Here is a 22,509-nt window from a genome sequence, read left to right as displayed (position 1 = left end):
GTCTGTGATGTTGCTGGTTTGACTTTCCTAGGGGGGTGTTCAGCAAACAAGGAGGATGAGCGATCATAAGCCCACCACCTTATAAGCACTCCCCAGGTCCGCGGCCAGATGTGTCGGACCCGAGGGATGCCTAGCAGGTGGGGTGAATGTGGACCCAGGGGGTGTCCAGAAGGGCAGCTCGCTATGTGGGCTGCCCCTCTAGCACCCCTGCGAGGGCCGTGCCAGCCTCTCACGATGAGTCTGGTCCCTCTTATTCCATTTCATGCTGGCTTCAGAGCCTAGCCTTTCTTTGCCTTTGTTATTCTGAATGCAGAGCTGGACTCTGATCCTTTCTCATTTAACATTTGTTGCAAAGCCTGATCTATTTGATTCTCTCATATGTTACTAGGACGGCAGAACATGGGTCCTCTGCCCTGTTACATTATTCAAAGAGCCCCTCTGGCCTTTCTTTGCCTCTGCCTTGACTCGCTGCTTGCTTGCTTAATACATACTTCCTTGCTTGAACACTCAACATATTCTCCCTAACACAGCAAAGGCAGCTGCAGTCTGTCGTCTTAACTTCTATTTGTTCCGTGTCTTGAATTGGCCTCTTATTTCCTCTTTTCTGTCTGCAGGGGAAAGGCATTTGCCAGTCACTGCCATGATGGTTCTACCTGGCCATAAGAGGGCAACAGCTAGCCAATATTGGAAGAACATGGCAATCGACCAGACAACCCACCAGCTACCACCAACCCCAGAACCAGTTAACAGAATGTACTGCTTCCAACAGATGTCAAGAGTAAATCTACCAACTTTGGTGAAAAAGAGCAACAAGGCACGTTCTCCGATGGACTCCTGCCCTCCAGACATTTATGAATCTATCCTTGCACAGGACAAACCAGCGGAATACTACCTAAACCTCTTCAATCAATCCCTTTCAACAGGGAAAGTGCCAAGAGCTTTCAAAACGGCCCACATCAAACCTCAACTCCAGGATACAATGGGTGATGTGTAAGACCTCTGAAACTACAGACCAATCTCATCCCTTACCAGGCAAAAATACTAGAGACCTATGTCTACGAACTACTGGAGCATGTCGAAAATAACCAACTACTCGATCAGGCGCAAGTAGGATTCAGACCCCTGAGAGGAACCGAAACAGCACTAGACTCAATATGGGATGACCAAAAGATGAAGGCAGATTCCAACACCAAATAAGCACTGACATTACTCAATCTCTCAGCTGCCTTCGACACAGTCAACCACAACATCCTAATAAAAAGAATCGAAGAAATAGGGCTCACATAACTGCTCTGAATCAATTAATTCCTTGCGGAAAGGACAAACTATCAGGCTAAAGCCTTTCAAATCCATGACCCTGGATTCCTTCTGTGGAGTACCAGAGGCTCCTCACCATCATCGCTCCTTTTCAACATCTACATGACGTAGCTAATCACCCTCATCAAAAGGTACAGACTAACATGCAACAACTATGCAAACGATACACAAATCATCTTCTAATTCGGGGACATACAAGAAGAGAACGCACCACTAGGAGAGTGTCTCAAGTTGTTCTACCAATTGATGAACATTAACCTCAACAAAATCAATCCTGACAAAACTGAAATCATGATTACACCGGAAGACAGAGGGAACAACCAGCACAAACCATGGCCAATAGAGCTGGGACACCAACCAATGCCATCCAAAGCGGTTAAAAAAAAAATCTTGGCATCCTCATGGATGAGTTAACACTTGAACGCCAAGCGAATACAATAATCCAGAAATGCTACTTCCTCCTACTAACGATAAAGTTCCTACCATTCACACACAAAACACTGGCTATCATATCCCTCAGGTCCAGGATCGATTATGTTAACAACATTTACCTCGGAATGCCAGAATACCTATAGAGGAAACTACAACTAATGCATAACGTGGTAGCCAGGCGCCTCAAACTCTGCAGACGAGATCACATCACACCAGCACTCAGGATGCAACATTGGCCCCCTGTCAAAGAGAATCTCCTCCAAAGCCCTGTGATTAGCACGCAGAGCAATACAAAAGAAATTCTCCATCTACAAACTAGGTAGAACCCCGAGATCCTGCATTGACATCCATCTTGAACCCAAATGGTACCAGAAACTAAAACTGGGTGGCTCAGCATTCTCCTGCTTAGCTGCAAATCTATGGAACTCCATTCCGAGGTAAATTTGAACCGTGGAGGACCATACAAAATTCAGGAAACTGCTGAAAACCTGGCTCTTCAACTCTGAACACAACAAAGCAGACTGAACTACTTACGCATGCCTTCCGAACAACCAGATACAGGAAAAAAGAGAAGTAACTAGGAAAAACACCCCACTCTCCAGCCAACATAGAGCCTCGGACAAGAGGGTGATAAGCAAGAAATGCTAGCGTAAGGGAAGCAGGGCAAGGAAAACCCAGGGATGGAAATGGGAAAAGGAGGGTCACCCAGAAGCATGCCATGAGTAAGGGCAACAAGAGGGAACTGGACCAAACACTATGCCCCTACTAGAATTTAACCACCCAAGGGAACCCAGTTAAAGAACTCCCCGCTGATCACTGTGGGCTAGGAACCGGATTCTAACCAAAAATAGGGACTGCACTGAGAATTCAGGCAACAGACAGAGTAGCAAAGTAGTGCAAGAATCCTTCACCGAGAGGGGATTTTAACAATATAACTAGAAAGGGTGCATGGAAAAATGGAAGATACAACTAATAAACCGGAAAAGCTGAAGATCAGCCACGGCCACTGACAACCCAAACTGTTACTCAATCATATGCATAACCGCTCACATACTGCACTAAAACAACCAAACTCCTCAGCACAGCAAACCGCACACACTTCACACCATCACAAGACACAGCCCACACAACCTTGCACAACACCACCACATGACGTCCGCCTCCCGAATCTTACACCTAAGCTCAGCGAATGGTACATCCAAACTGATGTTGCCAAAAGCACATCACCGCTCCCTTTCTCCCACTAACCTAACCCCCTTTTTTTCAGAGAATCGCAAGAGTGCAGAGGGACCATGCAAGTGGCACCTGTGCGCAGTATGACAATGCATTATTTACCGTAAAAGCATTTCCGATGGTTGTATCTGCTTATATTCACATGCTGTGCATAGTCCGACATCCAGTGGTCACTGCAGAGTATTGCATTTTGTTTTTCGTAGTCGAAAAGGGGACGTCGACAAGGGATGTCTGTAACACTAACCCTATAGTGACGTGCAGTGTACCCACAACCCCTCACGCGTCGAGGTCCCTCTGTATTTTTTCTGCCCTGAGGGAGCCTTCTATACGTGAGTGAGTACAGAAAAGAGAGGGAGCTGTAGAAAGATGCATGTTCCTTCCATCCGAGCGGGGAGGAAGGGTGGGCGCATATGAATCTAAGCAGATACAACCATCAGAAATGCTTTTACGGTAAGTAATGCATTGTCCTCTGATGTTTGTTAATCTGCTTAGAATCACATGCTGTGCATAGACTAGCGAGCACTACCCGGAGTTGGAGGTGGGTTGTGAGAAGGAACAGTAGAGAAGAACAAGTTACTTTCTTACCTGGTAACGTTCTTTCGATGGGATGGTCTGACGACGTATTCCATATCTATGACATGTAATCACCACAGCTGTGCTGCTTCGGAAACTTTTTTCAGCGTCTGCGTCGATGACGCCGATGTGCCGTCGTCGAGGACCTCCTCCGACGTCCGACGTCATCCGATGTGATAAGTAGGACGCACGACGCCCGTAGCCTCAGTTGTAGTTTTTTCCCCCAGAACGTATGACACTAGCCAACTGCCAGTCAGACAAAGCCTTGCGGAACGTAAGCTGCAATCGCAAAGAAATTCTGCAGCGGGGAAGGCAGGGCGGGAGCGATATGGAATACGTCGTCGGACCATCCCATCGAAAGAACGTTACCAGGTAAGAAAGTAACTTGTTCTTCGAGGGGATTGGGACCTCCGACGTATTCCATATCTATGACAGACTCCCAAAGCAGTACCAGAGCAAGGAGGAGGGAAAGAATTTGGAATCAAAATTTAGAATAGCCAATCAAATAGCAGAGCAAAGGACCGCCTTGCCAAAGGCCAGATCCTGTGCTTGGATGGAATCGAGGGAATAGTGACGTACAAATTTATGTACTGAAGCCCAGGTGGCTGCATCACAGATGTTGCGAATAGGAACACCCCTCTGCAGGGCAGTAGATGCAGCCATACCCCTGGTAGAATGGGCCAGCAAGCCAGCCGGTGGGTCCTTACCCGCCAAGCGGTAGCACTCCGATAGCCAAAATAATCCATCGAGACAGTCTGTTTCGTCACAGCTTGCCCTAAACGCTTTCCAGCGTAACCAATAAAGAGTTGATCGTCCACTCTGACCCGGGACATGCGTGAAACATAAAAGCTTAAAGCTCTCCTAGGATCAAGCCTATGGAGCCTCTCCTCTTCCTTACCAGGATGCGGAGGAGGATAGAATGCCGGAAGAACAACCTTCTGGGCCAAATGAAATTCCGTCACTACCTTCGGAAGAAAAGAAGGACGAACTCTAAGGACAACCCAGTCCTTGTGAAATACAGTGAAGGGTGGCTTAACTGAAAGTGCCTGTAACTCACTCACTCTGCGAGCGGAAGTAACCGCAACTAAAAACACAGTTTTCAGAGTTAACAGCCTCAAAGGGCAAGAATGTAAAGGCTCAAACGGAGCACCCATAAAAAACTTAACAAGGTTTAAATCCCAACCGGGCACCAGGAAAGGTGACGGAGGGAACACATTAGTGAGCCCTTTCAGAAACTGTGAAATTAAAGGGATTTTAAAGTAAGAACACTCTTCAGACGAGCGCTTAAAGATGGACAGCGCCGCCAGGTAACCTTTAATGGTACCCACTTGCAAGCCCCTGTGGGCCAAAGAAAGTAAAAAGGACAGAACCATGGGGACGTCACATGCAAAAGGATCCACATTCTGAACTCCGCATCAGTCGCAGAACTTACGCCAACGGCAATGGTACAGACACTTTGTTGCTGGACTCCGGGCCGAAAGCAACACCTCCATCACGTCTTCAGGGAGGTCCCAATCCTTATACCTCAACCTTTCAGAAGCCAAGCGTGAAGGTTGAGGGATCTGACCTCTGGATGGAGAACCTGACCCCCGTCCCGTGAGAGCAGATCGTCTCGGTAGGGAAGACGACGCGGAGGGCAGATGGACAAGTCGAGAAGGTCCGGGTACCACGTCCTCCGAGCCCACGCCAGAGCAATGAGGATCATCCGGGAACCGAACTTCCGTAACCTCTGCAGCACTTGCGGGATGACGGGGACTGGAGGAAACTCGTACAGCAGCGGGAACGACCACTCCACCAGGAACGCGTCTCCTGAGGCTCCTTTTGGAGGAAATTCCCGCAAGCAAAACCTTTCGCACTTACGCTTGACACTGGAGGCGAAGAGATCCACTTGAGGGGTCCCCCAAAGGGCGAAGATCTCCAGGAGAATCTCCTGAGCCAACTCCCACTCGTGAGAGATCGTGCTCTGCCTGCTCAGAGCGTCCGCCATCACGTTTTCGTCTCCGGCCAGATGAACTGCCGAGATCGAAACTTCCTGCTGGATGGCCCAGAACTCGAGCTGCATCGCCTCCCTGCACAGAGGAAGTGACCCTGCCCCTCCCCCCTTTTTGTTGAGGTAGTGCATGGCCACTGTGTTGTCCGTCAGGATCAGGACACTCTTTCCTCGCACAGTCGGCAGAAAAGCCTTCAGGGCTAGCCTGACGGCCCTCAGCTCCAACAGATTGATATGGAGTCTGGACTCCGACGGAGACCAACGACCGCTGACTGTCAGCCCGTTGGCATGAGCTCCCCAACCCGTGAGGGATGCATCCGTCACGATCGTCACCTCCGGTCAGGGAAGCCAAAATGGAGCCCCCTTCATCAAGTTGCCTTCGACGGCCCACCACAGAAGGTCCCGTGCGACCGAGGGGCGGCACCTGAACCGGGTCCGACATCCTGCCGGAGGACTGCGACCATTGCGTCTTGAGCGCCCACTGCAAAGATCACATCCGCAGGCGAGCCTCTGGCACCAGAAGAATGCAGGATGCCATGAGGCCGAGCAACCTCAAGAACTCGAACGCTGGGAGCGTCTGGGCATGCTGAAACTTGTGCACCATCTGCTGAATGTGAAGAGCCCTCACCTGGGGAGGAAAACACTGCCCCAGGGAAGTGTCGAGCACTGCTCCGATGTACTGGAGCCGCTGTGTTGGCGTCAAATTGGACTTCTTTAAATTGAGGGAGAAGCCCAGCCTGTGAAGGGAGTGGCAGGTGACGGACAGATGATCCAGGACTTGCTCGGGAGAGCTCCCCGTGATCAACCAATCGTCCAGGTAGGCGTAGACGTGAATCCCCCCTTTCCCGAGATGCGCTGCCACCATCACCATGAGCTTGGTGAAAACCCTCAGGGCGGAGGTCAATCCGAACGGCAGGACCCGAAACTGAAAGTGCGAGTCGCCAACCGCGAACCTCAGGTACTTCTTGTGCTTGGGATGAATCGGCACATGGAAGTAAGCATCCTTGAGGTCGAGTGACACCAACCAGTCCTGAAGCTGAAGGGCCTGGAGGACTTGAGAGAGACAGTAACCATCTTGAACTTTTCCTTCCTGAGGAGTTTGTTCAAACCGCGCAAGTCCATGATGGGTCTCAATCCCCCCGTCTTTCTTCGAAATCAAAAAATAAGGGGAATACCATCCCTTGTTCCTCTCCGCTACAGGCACCAGTTCTATGGCGCCTTTATCCAGCAGGGCTTGAATTTCCTGCGCAAGGAGCGGATCCGGACTCTGCAAAGAGAGGTTCCCCGGTGGATTGTCGCGAGGCCTGTGCCGAAAGGGAAGACAGTAGCCGTGGGTTATGATCTCCAGAACCCACACATCTGAAGTAATGGCTTGCCACTCTACAAGATGCTGCGCCAGCCTTCCCCCAACCGGCGAACCATGGGACATGGCCTCATGACTGAGTGGGAGCGGCCGCGGCGTTACCTGAGGGCAAAGAGGCAACTGCCCTAGCGGCCTTGGCACCACGGGTACCCTGTCGTCCACCTCTGGTAACCCTGCGTTGGCCTCTTTGACTGCCAGCTCCTCTCGCTTTACTGAAGGACGAGTAATAGCGAAAGGAACCACCCCTCCACTGCTGTCCCCTAGGACGAAAAGGCAGAGGTTGGCGAACTGCAGCGCCCAACGACTTTGCTGCAGCTTTCGAGGTCTGCAACCTCTCAAGGCTCTCGTCAGCCTTGCTGCCAAAAAGGTGTTCACCGTCAAAGGGCATGTTGAGGAGCCGAGACTGCACATCAGGAGCAAACCCCGACTTCCGCAACCACGCAAACCTGCGTATCACGGTGCTCACCGCCATGGACCTACTGACGCATTCAGCTAAGTCCAAACCCGACTGAACGGACTCACACATGGCATCCTTACCATCCTGGACCATAGCAAGGAAACCATCCCGTTCGTCCCCTTCGGGAATCTGTTCAGCCGCTAACGCAACACAGTTCCACAGTGTGTGTGTGAAACGAGACAAGGCACAAATGGAGTTGGCCGCCTGAAGCGCCATACCACCAGAAGAAAACACTTTCTTCGCCCAGCCATCAAAACGTTTGTCGTCCCTATCAGGAGGGATGGTAGGGTACGACGCCTGCTTTGCCGGGGCCGTGGCCGCCTGCACCACCAAACTCTCCGGAGTGGGGTGCCTGGTCAAGTAGCAGGGGTCGCTACTGGCTGGACGGTATTTTCGCGACAAGGATCTGCCTACCGCCGGGGGACTCTCCGGAGCAGTCCAAGCCGCCGCCACCCTTCTCTGTAAAGCCATATGGAACGGCAGTACCGGATCAGTTGGGGGACCAACATCAAGGATGTCCGTCAGATCATCCTGCACAAACTCCCCTGGGGGAGCAGACCATCCCAAGTACTCAGAAACCCTAGCCATAAAGCGCCGGTACGAGGAATCGGCACGAGAGCCAGGCCAAGGCCTACAAAACTCCACCTCCGGAGAGGTGTCCAGTCCACTGGCATCATGCAGTGACTGTCTCAAATCGTGAAACTGACTATGGCCCGAGACAATTTCATCTGGAACCGGACTAGGAACCAGGCCATCAGAATCCTCATCCGCCTCTGAAATATAGTCCAGGTGGCGAAAAGAAGGCACCCGAGAGTGCTTGCTCTTAACCATAGCCTTCCTAGGTGGTTCTCCCATGCCACGGGGTACCTCCGACACGAAAGGCGTCGAGCGAATCGGCTCTGGCGTCGAGAGAACCGGCATCGGCGCCGAGGAAATCTGCGTCGAGGAAATCGGCGTCGACGTCGGATGCAGCGCCTCCAGCATCGGCGGCGTCGACACAGCCCTCGAGGCCGGAGCCTCGAGAAAGCCTGTAGACGCCCTCGACGCCTCAGACGTCGATGTCTTCCTCGAAGACCTCACAGGTGCACACGGTCTCGAACGCGTCGAGGACCGGGACCTGGAACGGGTACGTCGAGAACGAGTCTCCTTGTCCGAACGGGACCTCTCCCGTGACTCGTGCCGACCACTCTTGCGAGCGGTGTCTCTCGACCTCTCACGACCGACCCCACTCGGGGGCGCGGACGGCTTAGTACCCTGCGACTCAAGAATCGCCAGCATTTTCTTCCCGAAGGAAGCCCATTCCTCCGGCGTCGCACAGCTGGTGGGGTAAGCGACGTGCCGGGCAGAGTCCTCCGAAGAGGACCTGGAAGACGACCAGTGTCGGCGCTTCCGAGAATGCCTCTAAGAGGCTGAGGAGTGGCGAGACCGACTCCTAGAAGGAGACCCACGAGACTTCCGACGATGACGCGGAGAGTCACCCCTCGAATCATCCGTCGAAAGCCCCGCAGACTTCGACTTCCTGGGCTTGGACACCCGACCTACCGACAACTTCTTACGTTCGCTAAGGCTTTGGACATGAGCGACTGGCAGTCGATACAGTTGGGCCTCCCCGAGGCACCAGAGGCAGGCGTCGTGCGAGTCCGTCACCGACATCTTGGACCCACACTCCCCGCACTTCTTGAAACCCGGACGCGGGGTCGAAGACGAAGTAGAAGACATCTTCACACAAAGGATTTTCACAAAACGAACAGGTTCGAAGAACCGAGAAGAACAGAACTCTAAAGAGTCGAGGCGTGAACCGAGAATCACGAAGCAACACGTTCGCGGAAAAGACGGAACTGAGGCTACGGGCGTCGTGCGTCCTACATATCACATCGGATGACGTCAGACGAGGTCCTCGACGACGGCGCATCGACGCCGAAAAAAGTTTCCGAAGCAGCACAGCTGTGGTGTCATAGATATGGAATACGTCGGAGGACCCAATCCCCTCGAAAAGAGGTCTGAATACTGCTTGTCCCACCTGGGAATCAGATCTAGAGTGAGCATCTAGACAGTAGTGTTTTGTAAAGGTGCGCACAGAACTCCAGGTTGCCGCTTTGCAAATGGACTCAAGGGGATCGTGCTATGGATGCCCCAGTGCCTCGAGTAGAGTGTGCTCTTGGCTTGAAGGGTAGTTCTCTCTTAGCAAGAGAGAAACAGAGAGTGATGCATTGAACAATCCATCTAGATATAGTGGACTTTGAGACTGCATCTCCTTCTCTTCCTGCTGCCACCGAGACAAAGAACGGATTAGTCTTTCTCAGTGGCCTAGTTCTCTCCATATACAACATGACAGCTCTGCGAACATCGAGTGTATGCAGGCTCTTTTCTCCAAAATTAGAAGGGTTTTGAAAGAACGTTGGTAGTTCTATTGACTGGTTGACATGGAATTTCGATATGAATTTCGGGGCAAACCTTGGGTGTGCGCGTAGAACACTTTGAACAGGCTTTGATAACTGGGACTTTCCACCATGACACCTTAAGTTGAGAGGTGGTGTATGCAGAAAGTGCCGCTAGATGGACTTTAATAGAATTGAACACTAGACCCGAGTCCAGTAAATGGTCAGGTAAAGGACAATTTGTGTGGGAGAGCAGTGGACTGGGTTCATGCTCTTGCCTCTACACCAGATGACAAATCTCTTCCACTTGCTAGAGTAGCAGTGGAGAGTGTTGGGTTTTCTTGCTTCTCTGAGAATGTCCATGCATCTCTGTGGGAGTTGTAAATGGCCAAATTCTATGACCTCAGGAGCCAGGCTGCTAAGTTAATGTTCTGTGGGCATGGGTGTAGTGTCTTGCCCTTGTCCTGTGACAGCATGTTGTACGGGCAGGGCAGTTTCACCGGTGGGGACAGGGACATCTCCGTCAGGTGCGCAAACCATGGTTGGCGGGCCCACATCGGGGCTATCAGTAACATGGTGACTGGTTCCTGGTGCATCTTGTTCACTATCTTGTTCAGCAGAGGAGTTGGGGGGGGAGGGTGGGAGGGGGGGGGGGGAGCGTAAACAAATTACTCTAACCATGGTATCCAGAGACCGTTCCCCTTGGAGCGGTTCTGTGGGTATCTGGAGGCGTAATCTAGGCATTGTGAGTTCTCCAGAGTTGCGAACAGGTCTATTTCTGGGAAGCCAGAAATAATAGCGGGGTCTGTAGACCCTGATGGCGACTGCCAGGGCTGTGAGCCACCTTCACCTGGGTCCTCCTCGTAGCCCTCCTCACCTATGTTTGTGTCATCATGAAAACCTCCCTCTTGTTGGTCTTCATTATTCACAAACCCATCTTCTTCCTGGAAGTGAGAGTCCTCTTCAGTGAGGTCGTAAGAGTTTGTGTCTGCCTGTGGGGGGTTAAAGAGCTTCGTGGTATTTAGCCCTTGGCCCCTCCTGGAGTACCTCCGTTGGCCTCTCGGGTGTCCTATTTTCTGGGATGGCCATGAACCCATCTAGCTTGTCCATACATGACTGGAACCTATACAGTCCAGTAAGGTAGGCCAGAGCGGTCTGGGAGTGAAAAGGGAGTTTCCTCTCCCTGTAGTTGCTTAGTTCTGTCCCATAGCGTCCAAGATAGGGTCCCTTCGCCTTCTGAGAAACCGTCTCTGGCCGTCTTTAGAAGCTATACGCGCGAGGCTTTCGGCGATCAGCTTCTCCGTCGAGGGATCGCTCAACGTCGCGCTAGGCAGTGCCGAGTCTTTACTGGCAACGTACGCACTCTTGCGAGGCACGCCGGCTGAGGATTTGGGGTTAGCGCCCTTATTTACAGAAAGCCCAGTCGCGTAAGCGGTGGCGGGGAGGGCTTGCAACCCTTACAGTCGGCGGAAGACGCCGGTGGACCCAGACGCCTCCGTTGACGCTATGGCTGCCTTCGTCTTCGACGAATGCGTGCCGTGGGGTATGTGCTTATGTGTTTTTCTGTGTTCGTCCTTGTCGCCGGGGTGTTCATCCCCATAAGCGGGGCGTGAGCCGTGCTTGTCGGGGCCGTACGACGACGACGAGCGGGAATGCTCCTTCGAGAGGTCTACAACCTCCGTTGCGGAGGCCGTGTAATCACTGTCCTCATTACATTCGGCGGCAGCTGGCGAGGAGTCAGACCTAGACATCGCATAGGCTGCCCACCTTTTGACCCTGTGGTCCTTTAAAGTTTTGGGTTTAAGTAACTTACAGGCCGCGCAGCCGTCCTCTTTGTGATCGAGGGGCAAGCAACGGTTACACCGTTTATGCTTGTCCTTCCAGGTAAACTTGCCCTTGAAACGCGGGCAAAACCTAAAGGGCGTCCTCTCCATAGCTGAGGGCATGAAATGTGATTTCGACCTCGAAAGAGAGGGAGGGGAAAGAGAAAGGCATTCTCAGAGTGAAACAAAGAAATGACCACACAACCCCACTCTCCCTACTGTGTTAGGCCGGCGAGGCCAGGCCACGTGTTCGGCAGCGCCGAAGGATCTCCTCCGCTCGTCCCTCCGTCGAAGATCTTGCTCGACGGAGAACAGCTTGGCAGCTACGTTGAGAGAGGGATCTATGTGATAGTTAATAATAATAATAATAAACGACCAAGGGTCGAGGAAATGATTTCGCAATGTCTCTCGAGGAGCTCCGCATAAAGGCGACCAATAACTGGGTGGAAAAAACAATCTGACGGACCTCGACGCGTGAGGGGTTGTGGGTACACTGCACGTCACTATAGGGATAGTGTTACAGACATGCCTTGTCGACGACCCCTTTTCGACTACGAAAAAAATAATGCAATACTCCGCAGTGACCACTGGATGTCGGACTATGCACAGCATGTGATTCTAAGCAGATTAACAAACATCAGAAATAAACCTTTTCACATTACAAATCTCTTTGCAACTCTGACATTCCTGTGGACTTTTTAGAGGTTAGGGAGCCAGAGCAGTAATGCAACTCAAACTGAACAGTACTACAAAGTTCCATCAGTTTGTACTGTCCCAAAACACGCATCACTGCTGGGATGACAAAGATGGCATATTAATTATGGAGGTTGATAAAAATGTACTCTATTAAATAACAGCTACATGCAAATGTTTAAATATTCTGTTCTTTGTGCACAAGCTACTAATGGAAGATGAACATACCTTCTTCATCAAGTCCACCAATGATGTTGTAAACATAATATGGAAAGAAGCGCCGCGAGTAAAGTATTGTAGACAGCATTGCTGCAATGGCCCCACTAGTCATGGTCTTGTTGTTTGAATGCTTATACATCTGAAATGATATTGGAAAAGAAACACGATTTTGAGGCAAAACATTAGACAACAAACATCTCAATAAAAAGCTGTGGATAAGTTAATTGTACGCTCTACTTTACATAAGGTTTTAGATTATTTGAATGGAAAATGTATTTGTTGAAAAGTACACTGTTAATTATTCATTACAATTGTGTGGCTGTGGGGGCAGGCAATTTGAATTTAACTCTGCCATCGTACCCCCTACCCCCTACGAACATTTTACCAAGCTTCTGCACCATAAAACTATTTACCTATGTAGTAAACGACTATCTAAAATAAAATTAGAATGAACATTTAGTATTTTATGAGATTACTAATAGCAACTTGAAGAAACCATAGAAGTAGCAAGGACTCCTTGTTTTCCGCTCATTATCAAACGTTTACCAACTGTTCCTCCTAACTTTTGTTTCAAACTTCCGCTCTCTTCAAGGCAAGATTTTTCTTCTCAAATATTTTATCTCACATAGAATGTCTTTCCATAAGGCTTAATTGGTGTCGAATCATGCTCTCAATACCCATACATCACTTGAGTTCACGATTTACATACCACTTTGTAGACGTTGATTGCCTTGGTGTGTGTGTGTGTTTCGATAGAGCTTATTGGGATAGGGGTGCCATGTCTGCAGTGGTGTTCAAATACGCTTTAAAAAAGGTAGCAGCCGTTCATTGGAATTTGATCATTTCAAACAAGAGGCATTCAGCTGATCCACTTAACACTTGAAACCTGACTGGACTGCTAGAAATAGGATGATGTAAACTATCGTTTTACTCATATCAAATTTAATTAGAAAAACAATTAATACAGCAGATACTAGAACACCATTGTAAGGTTCACCAAAACAAAAGCAGTAATAACATTCAATTAAGACGTTTTTAAGGGGAAAACAGCCAGGTGTAGGGGGCGGGGGTTGGGGAAAAGAGCCAGGTTCGGGAGGGGGCGGACGGGGACATCCAGGGGGAGGTGTGGGGGGGTGCAGCCAGGGGGAGGTTGGGGGGGGGGGGGGGGGACAGCCAGGTTGGGGGGGGGAGAACAGCCAGGTTGGGGGGGGGGTGGAGGGGGGGGAGAACAGCCAGGTGTTGGGGACAGCCAGGTGGGGAGCGGGTGGAACAGCCAAACTTAAACTGTGCAAAACAGGGTGGTATGTAAGTGAGCAAGACCAAATGCTAGCTCTACCATTGGTACTACAGCACACAGTCCACTCTACCCCTCCATACTATTAATTCCAAACATTCAAGGTACTTAACAGACTGGAGTACAGATGAAGGCATTTTATTGTCATGCCTGAACTCAAGCAAACAGATTGTAATAACAGTTTGGAGGCACCCAGATGACGACACCGTCATATCTCTGGAAGGCCACACGCATTTGTTGGCTTCGGAAGAATTAGCCTGTGTTAGGGAGAATTCTCAGAAATGTGCCAATTCCTCTCTATCTTAGAGAACCCCAGCACTTTTGCTGGACTCTCGGACTTTAATTTTTAACCTTGAGAGAGCGAGACCTTTTTCACACCCTCGTGTATTTTTGTGTGATTTGAACTCTGTCCTTTGGTTGTTGGAGTCTGACAAACTGCATCAGCATCTTTTTACATTGTGGCACACAGCACCTTCAATGCAGTGGCACAGGGAAGTCTTTCACATTTCCCAAAGGTTTAAATAACTTTCTCTTGGATAACTACTGTTTCTAAGAGCAGCGAAGTGAAATTGACTTTACTTACATGTGTAACTTTCTACACCCAGCACACACTATCTTATAATAGGGTGCTGGAGGGTTACTTAGTATCCCCTTTGTCTAGGTTTCTCATGTTCAAAAATGTTGTTACCCTTTCCTCAATTAATGGCTGGTGACAGTGGTTTAATTTTAACTACTGTGGTGTGTTTCTACCGCGGGCTGCCTTCACAGCTGCAGTAAAGCACCCACGGCTGCACATTTTTTCAAAATAGCCACGGTCGTCTTTTTTCACCATTTCTCTGTGTAAAGGCCCTTCTTGAGATTTACTCTGCGCACCAAACCAGGTTTGGTCCCTTTGTTAATGTTGTCTTTGGCGGGATTCACAAGTTAAGCCTGCCTCTGGGTTCAGTAGGTCTGGCAGGGGCAGGAAGTGAGGGAGGTGTCCGAAACTCCCTGTGCTCAATCCACTTGGTTACAGGAATGCACCCAAAGGTGATTGACCGCCTGACTGTCCCGCAAGGACAGCAACCCTGCTGTTTGACTGACAGCTAGGCTGGAATGAATGGGAGAAACCTACATAGAAGGCAAGGCTTTTTGGCTTGGAAGGCAGAGTCAACCACTGGACCAAGGAACCCGAACAAGAACTTGGAAGAGACGCCTGCTGCAACTCCTGGACCATTGGTTTGCCTGGTGAAGGACTGCTGCTGTGTTGAAGCTGTGAATTCGCCTCGACTAAATAAGCCCTGCAAGGACGACTTGTCCCCTTGAGTTGGTGGGACCAATCAACTCCAAAGTAAGCCCCTGGGGACATCCTCTCAAAGCTGGCTGTACAAAGTGCCAGGGAGAGGAACACCAGATTGAGTGTGTTGCTTTTAAGTCGGACCCAAGCTCCAGGAAGATCTTCCGGACTTCCTGGAAGCCAGGAAGGACGACTGACCAAGCCTGAGCCACCTCAGAGTGCTGGACCCCAGATGCGAAGAAAATTCGGAAGTGGTATCCGAGAACCGCACTGGTGCCATTTGCTTGAGACACGAGTAGCTGAAACCGTAAAGTGCCACCGATTTGAAGTTTGCCGATTGCTGCCGCCGACCGTCCCATTGCAGAGCAGGAGTCCCTAGAAGTCTTCCCTCTTGTCCCCACAACAGAGGCCCAGGAACAACAGAATCTGCAGAGCTGCACAGGAACAGAAGCCAGCTGGCACCATTTCTTCTAACCAAAAGGTACTGTATAGCCTAAGAGAACTTACCTCTTTTTGTGTAGGCTTACTTATTCTCAGTTGAGACTTGTCTTGGTTGCTTCTGTATAGTTGCTTGCATCTTCTACACCTCACAAGCCTATCAGCTTGTGGCCCGACCTTGATTTTTCTTTTTCTACAAGGACTTCTAAAACATTGTTCAAGACTTTCTTCCCTGCAAGAAGTGCTTCAGCTCACCTAGACTTTTGCTAACTTGACATTGGCTGTAATGGCTCCCTGAATGACTTCTCTCCTCTGACACTGTGTTTTACCTGTCATTCCAGGAAGGGGTTAACTTGCTTTGCATTGGGGGTTCAAAAGTATTTTTATTTATTTTTGTATTTGTAAAGCACCTAGCAGCCCAGAGGCATCGAGGCGCTGTTTCAAGAAGGTGTCCAAGTTACAGGATGTGGGAGGCAATGCAAGGGTTACAGGTGTCATGTGCCTTACAAGTTGGCAGGACGATCATGGACATAAAACTACTTACCTGCTTCAGAATATTTGTGTGATCTATTGTTTTATTCTAATAACTCTTTTCCTTTGACACTCATTTTAGTAATGCTCTAAATGTACCAATGACATTAATGTGCACAGTGTCCTAGTTATTTAAGTCACCCGAGGGTGTAGGGCATGTCTGTGTGCCATCCCCAATGGGTACTTGCTGATTTAGAGAAACACTGTATTGGAGTGTATTTGTGTGCTATTATATTGCCCGTTCTGAAGAAGGCTGATTCAAAACTGACTGTTAAATTAATAATTGTTTAATCAAGAAACCTTGAGAGTGTTTATTTGGATACTTGTCACTGAATCTCTAACTACCCTACTGCTCACATTGACCCTCTGGAGAGAAGCCTGGCTGCTCAACCACACTACCAACCTGTGTAGTACAGACTTATACCAAAGGTTGGGTTCCTATCGCCAGGAGGCCATGGCTGTTGAAGTGTACCCAAAGAGTACTGCTCCAAATCTTGCCTAACAGCCTGGCTCAGGTGAAGGGTATTGGCCATCTGGCAGAAACCTATTGGGCATCCGAGATGGCACCAGCAAGATGTGCAAAATGGAAGCAAGGGAAGGTTGTATTGTGGGAGCATTTATGCCTTAAGTGACAAACGGTGTGTGGGTGAAGATTGCTGAACATGAAAATTCCATATACCACATCATGTTTAATATCAATATCAGATAGTCAAGTCATCAAGAAAATTGCAGCTTGACTTGCAGTCCGTAAGAAACCCAAGGACATCATTTATTTTTCTCCGAGCACACTCCACTCATGTTTACTCATTTCACATTACATTTAATGCATGAACAAAGAACTATTCAATTATACCCACCACTGTGCCCTACATAAAATGACACCATATTTGAACACTATGCTTTTCAATAAAAAGGGGAGGATTCTTTTAAATTCAGGAATATAGGTGTGCATAATGTGGCCACAATAGGGAACGCAGATTATGGGACTTTTCATGCACTGGAAAACTGTTAAAGCTGTTCTCCTGTTAGATAGACTGAAGGCCTGCCTTGAAGAAGAAACTTCAGCTTTGTTTCTGATTGGATAAACAAATGACAGGCACACTAGCTTTCGCCAGTAATAATGACAGGGCTCACTCCTAGAAGTTGACAAATGTGAAAGGAAGGAATTTTCAAAATGACCCCTTTAAAACATGGGGAACCAGGGATTCCAAAATGGCAGCGATGCTGTGAACACTGCGGCCACCGTGCCCCCGATCCCGAGGCCTGCAAAGCTGCCTGTTAATTGTTGTAGCCCTCCCCAGGTGATAACATCCAACGCCGGCCCCCCCGGGACGGGGTGGGGGAGAGGGGGGGATGGTGGGACACAGAAGCACACAAGGAATATACCCGGTCCTGCGTGGGTTGAGGAGAGCGGACCGGTGGACCCGCGCGTGGTGCCTGCCGTGTCTGCGCGGCATCCAGAGCACATCCAGCACCCAGCACCTTACCAGCGAACGAGGGGGCGGCGCCGCGGAAAGAAGCCTCGGACCCAGCCCTGGGGGAGCGGCCCGAGACAGGTCCTCCGCACCACCCTCCTCCATTGAAACTACCCCCTGCCTCAACCCGTCGGAGGGACCTGGGGAGTCCTGAGCGGCGGGGAGCGAGAGCCAGTGCCTGCCCATTGACGGCGCCGCCAACATCTCCCGCGAGAAGCGGAATAGCCGGCATTGTATGGGGTGCCCAGTCGGGGCCTCGCTCCCGCGAGGAGAGCTGCTTGCATCGTCTACAGCTTTGCGAGCGGCCAGGAGAAGCAACAAGGCCCGTGTCCAGCAGCACAGTACAGGCCTCGCCCTATCAGCAGAGGAAGCCGCGTCCCAGGGAGCATCCCATACCTACAAGTTGAGAGGTGAGAACGTTAGCCCTCCCTCCCTGGACCAGCTACCACCATTGTCCACAGTGATTACCTTCTATAACTGCTCCAAATTGGGACTCTCTCGCCCCCCCATTGAACCACCCTCGCCTGGGGTTGGAACCTAAAGGCTGTTGGCGAACTGGAGGTCTACAGGGGAGGGAGTGGAGGGGAGAGAAGCAGGGGCTAAGGTGACGCATCCCTCTCTCGCGAGTGCTCTTGCTTTGTGTTGTATAAAGGACTCTTGTTTCATGCTTTGCTTTGCCATGTTCATTCTAGAATGAGCATGCAACATGATGTTCTAATTGGAACACTGAATCTTGGAGAGTTTGTTGTTGCTTGAGTTATAGCAGTTGAACCTGAGATCTTGGATGTGTTGGGGGTCTCAAGATACTGTGCTTCACATTACCTAATAAAAGCACCTAGATAACACAAGTGGCGTGTTTGCTTTTATAAGAATGGCGACGAGGATGGGATTAATGTTCCGGTGAAGATTGCCTTGGTTTTTTTTATAACAAGAGATTGTATGAGTTGGCTGCTCTGGTCCTGGGCGAGCGACACCAGACGCATATATATAATACCCAGTGCTGCGGATTGAGGTTATAATATGGCACTTTCTGGAGTACCGGGTCCCCAAGTGTTTATGCCCACTCCAGGCCCGCCCAAGATTAAGTGGGCGCCTTGGAAAAAGGGGTTTTTACATTACGTTAAAGCTACTTGTGGTAATGGGATGTCGATGGAGAGAAATGTGGCAATGCTGATGCACTTTTTGGGATATGAAGGTCAGAGAATATATGACACTCTCCCAGACATTTCTCAACTGGATTTGGAAGAGGGATCTAACGATTTTGTTGTGGCTTTGTTAAAGTTGGACAAACATTTTGAAGCTAAAACGAGTACTGTCTTGGAAAGATATCATTTTGGCATGAGGTTCCAAAATGAAGGAGAATCCGTTGAAGATTACATCACGGCTCTAAGACACTTGTCTCTTAATTGTAAATTTGGTGATAGTCTAGATGAACATATAAGGGACCAGTTTATTGTACATTGTGCAAATGATAAAATTTGCGAGGAAATTTGGTTGAAAGATGATTCTAATTTAGAGGAGGTAATAGGCATTGCAAAAAGGATCGAGCACACCTTACAGTGCGTAGCCAAATTGGGGGTTAAGGAAAATATGTCAATGTCAACTGTTGAGGTTCTGAAGGTGAATGATAAGAAGGGAGCCTACGTGAAAGAAAAGAAAAAACAAAAGTTCAAACCTGATAGACGTTATGAGTCTACCCAAAACAAAGGTGGGGTAGTGAACAGGTAAATAGACGTGTCCAGAAAGATAGTTCCCAGGGTCACATAAAAAGGGAAGACAGACTGTTTCAGATGTGGTAGTGCTCGACATTTGTCCACGTCTCCCATATGTCCTGGAAGGCGCGTGAATTGCAGCATTTGTAAGAAATTGGGTCATTTTCAGAGCTGTTGCAAAAATTATCGGGTTGGTAATGGAAAAGGAACTCTTCTCATTGAAGAATATGATGGTGCAACATCGGAGGAGGGTGATATTTCTGAGAATGAAATTGTTACTGTTCACATGGCAAAGTGCTCGGGGTCTGATGAATGTGAACACCCCTCTGCTTGGATAAAAGTGAATGGGCACTTAGTTAAGATGTTGGCTGATTCATGTTCAAAGATCACGTTAATGTCCAGAGTGGTGTTCGAGAATGTAATTGGTGGTTCTGTAGAGCAATTACTACCCTCTGATAAAATGCCGGGTGGGTACAATGGTGATAATATAGAAATTTTGGGATGTTGTAATGCCAAGTTCGAGTTTAAGGGCAGAGTGACTCGTGGGAAAATTTATGTCACAAAAAGGGAGAAACACTGCTGGGTTGGAAGGAGCAGAGAGGATTATGCATCAAGTTAGACCCTAACAGTGAGGAACAAGTACTTAATGTGGCCAATATACATGGATCGTGTAGAAATAATTCTGAAAGGCATGAGTTGTTATCCAAGTATCCAGAAGTATTCAAGAGTAATGTAGGATGCTTAAAAGGAATGGTTCACAAGATTGTTGTAAAAGAGGGAAGCAAACCAGTTGTATCGAACCTTAAGCCGTTACCTTTGTCGATGCGAAAAGCTGTACGTGAGGAACTGATGAAATTAGAAAAAGAAGGCATTATTGAGCTGGCCAAGGCAGTAGAGTGGATTTCTCTTGTGGTAGTTGTAAAGAAAAGTAGTGGAAATTTGAGAGTGTGCATCGATCTAAGGGAACTTAATCGGTGTGTTGTGGCAGACCGCCACCCTCTTCCGAACATGGGAGAGTTGTTGAGTAGAATTGGAAGTGCACATTTTTTTGCCAAACTTGATATGGCAAGTGCCTACCATCAAATCAATTTAGATGCTGAATCTCGCAAATTGGCTGCTTTCATTACTTATGAGGGAATATATCAATTTCGGCGTATGCCTTTTGGTTTAATATCGGCATCTTCGGTATTCCAAAAGGTTATGGACAAGTTGTTAAAAGATGTCAAAGGGTGTCTGGTGCTTTCAGGATGATGTTCTCATATGGGGTAAGGATGAGGAACAATTGAAGGGAAGACTGGCTGATGTTCTCAATATTTTTAAGGAGAGAGGTATAACTTTGCGAAGTGAAAAATGTGTTTTTATAACACAGGTTGTTGATTATCTAGGCCATGAAATATCAGAGAATGGGCTCAAACCAAAAAGGAATCTGGTGGATTCCATTCTCAAGACAAAATCTCCTAGCAATAAAGCTGAATTGAGGTCATTTCTAGGTACTATTGCATTTTATCATAGGTTTTTTGGGAATTATGCTGACTGTATAACCTCTTTAAGGGCATTGTTAAGGAAACGAGTGGAATTCGTTTGGAGTAGGGAATGTGAGAGAGTTTGAAGAGATGAAAAGAAAAATAGATATGGCCAAACCCTTATCGATGTTTGATACAAGGAAAAGAACTATTCTGTCAGTTGATGCCAGTGATACTGGTATAGGAGTAGCGATGTTGCAACCAGATGTGGATGGCTCAGAGGTGGTTGTAATGCATGCATCACGAATGTTGAGAGGGGCAGAACTTAATTATTCTGTGCTGGAAAAGGAAGACTTGGCGTGCTATTGGGGCATTGAGAAAATGAAGAATTTTGTGTGGGGTCAGGATTTTACTTTAAGAACAGATCATAAGCCTCTCAAGGCAATTTTTGAAAATAAAGGTCTTGACAAGGTATCAAGGAGAGATGCCGGTTGGGTCACAAGACTACAATGCCACAAGTTCAACAAAGAAGTGGTTGCAGGGAAAGAAAACGTGCGAGCATACCATGCCTCTAGGGTGAAACTGGAGGATGGGGCAAGTGAGGGCAGCAATAATGCCTGTGGTGAGAGTGAAATGGTTTTTTGTAACTGCAGAGGGTATCATACAAAAGCAAGAATGGATTCGGGTGTTAGAATCAGATGAAATGTGGAAACGCATAGTGATGTTTGTATAAAATGAGTGGCCGGAGAAAAGATGACTTTCCGGGGAGGAAAGGTCATTATGGGAAGTAAGAATTGAATTGTCATTGAAAGGGGGGCTATTGTTCCGATGGGACAAATTGGTGGTGCCTGAGGGAAAAGCTGATAAAATCTGCTCATCAAGGGCATATAGGGGTATGTAAAACGAAAGAAGTGATAAAAGCGGATTACTGGTGGCCTGGTATTGACCGCGAAATTGAAAAAGTGGTTGGTACATGTACAGATTGTATTCGATCTGGAAAAAATTTGATGGCGGTGTCTCAGCCCATGGGAAAGACAAGTATACCTGAGGGTGCGGCAAGATTTAGCAATGGATGTTTTGGGTCCGGTTGACATGGGGATGGGAAGAGGAAAATTTATTCTTGCCCTAGTTGACACATTCTCAAGATGGACGGAGTTCAAGATCATGAGAGAAGTTACATGTCAACGCATTATTGAATTTCTTGAAAATGTATTTGAAAGGGAGGGTCTACCTAGTGGTATCCTCAGACAATGGCCCCCAATTCACTGGAAAGTTGCTCAGAGATTATCTGGTTAAATGTGGCATTGGGCACAAAAGGACGCCGCTGTATTATCCACAAGGAAATGGTATGGTCGAAAGGGTTAATAGGTGTATTATGGAAGCTATCCGTGGAGCGAACGCATGTGGTTTAGATAAGAGAGTAGCTGTGAGGGAAAGGTTGTATGCGTTGCGGATGGCTCCCGGTTCTGAGACAGGTGTGAGCCCCTTTGAACTCATAAGGGGCCGGAAAGCTAATACATTGGTGGCTCCAGCTTGGCTGGGCAAGGGAAGAGACGGATGTAGTTGTGGAAGATGTAAAAAAAAGAATGGATGTACGTAAAGGAAAATGGGTGGAAAGTCAATGAGAGAAATCCTAAAAAGAGAACGGTAGTTAAAGTTGGAGAATCGGTTCGGATAAGAAAGGCTGCTGTGCTCTTGAAAAAAGGAGAGCCCCTGTATACGGACCCTGTTAAAGTTGTGCGGGTTTTTAGAAATGCTGTGAGGTTGGAAAGTGGGCAAATCTGGAACTTCTCCAGAGTTGCAAAAATTAAGAGATAACATGTTTCTTGCTCATTTAAAGTG

At 48.6% G+C, this 22,509-nt stretch overlaps 1 protein-coding gene across 1 annotated transcript in view; it reads right to left on the bottom strand.

The window, feature by feature from the left end:
- The window catches only part of PSMB1 (proteasome 20S subunit beta 1), a 163,150-nt gene that overhangs the window by 11,086 nt on the left and 129,555 nt on the right, over positions 1-22,509 (bottom strand). Inside the window, exon 4 of the mRNA XM_069606903.1 lies at positions 12,488-12,617. Within this exon, the coding sequence (XP_069463004.1) occupies positions 12,488-12,617 (130 nt within the window). The remainder of the gene's footprint in view (positions 1-12,487; positions 12,618-22,509) is intronic.

Source organism: Ambystoma mexicanum, chromosome 4p (genome assembly GCF_040938575.1).
Source record: "Ambystoma mexicanum isolate Mex_15411 chromosome 4p, UKY_AmexF1_1, whole genome shotgun sequence".
NCBI lineage: Eukaryota > Metazoa > Chordata > Amphibia > Caudata > Ambystomatidae > Ambystoma > Ambystoma mexicanum.
This window is presented reverse-complemented; position numbering and strand designations above follow the sequence as displayed.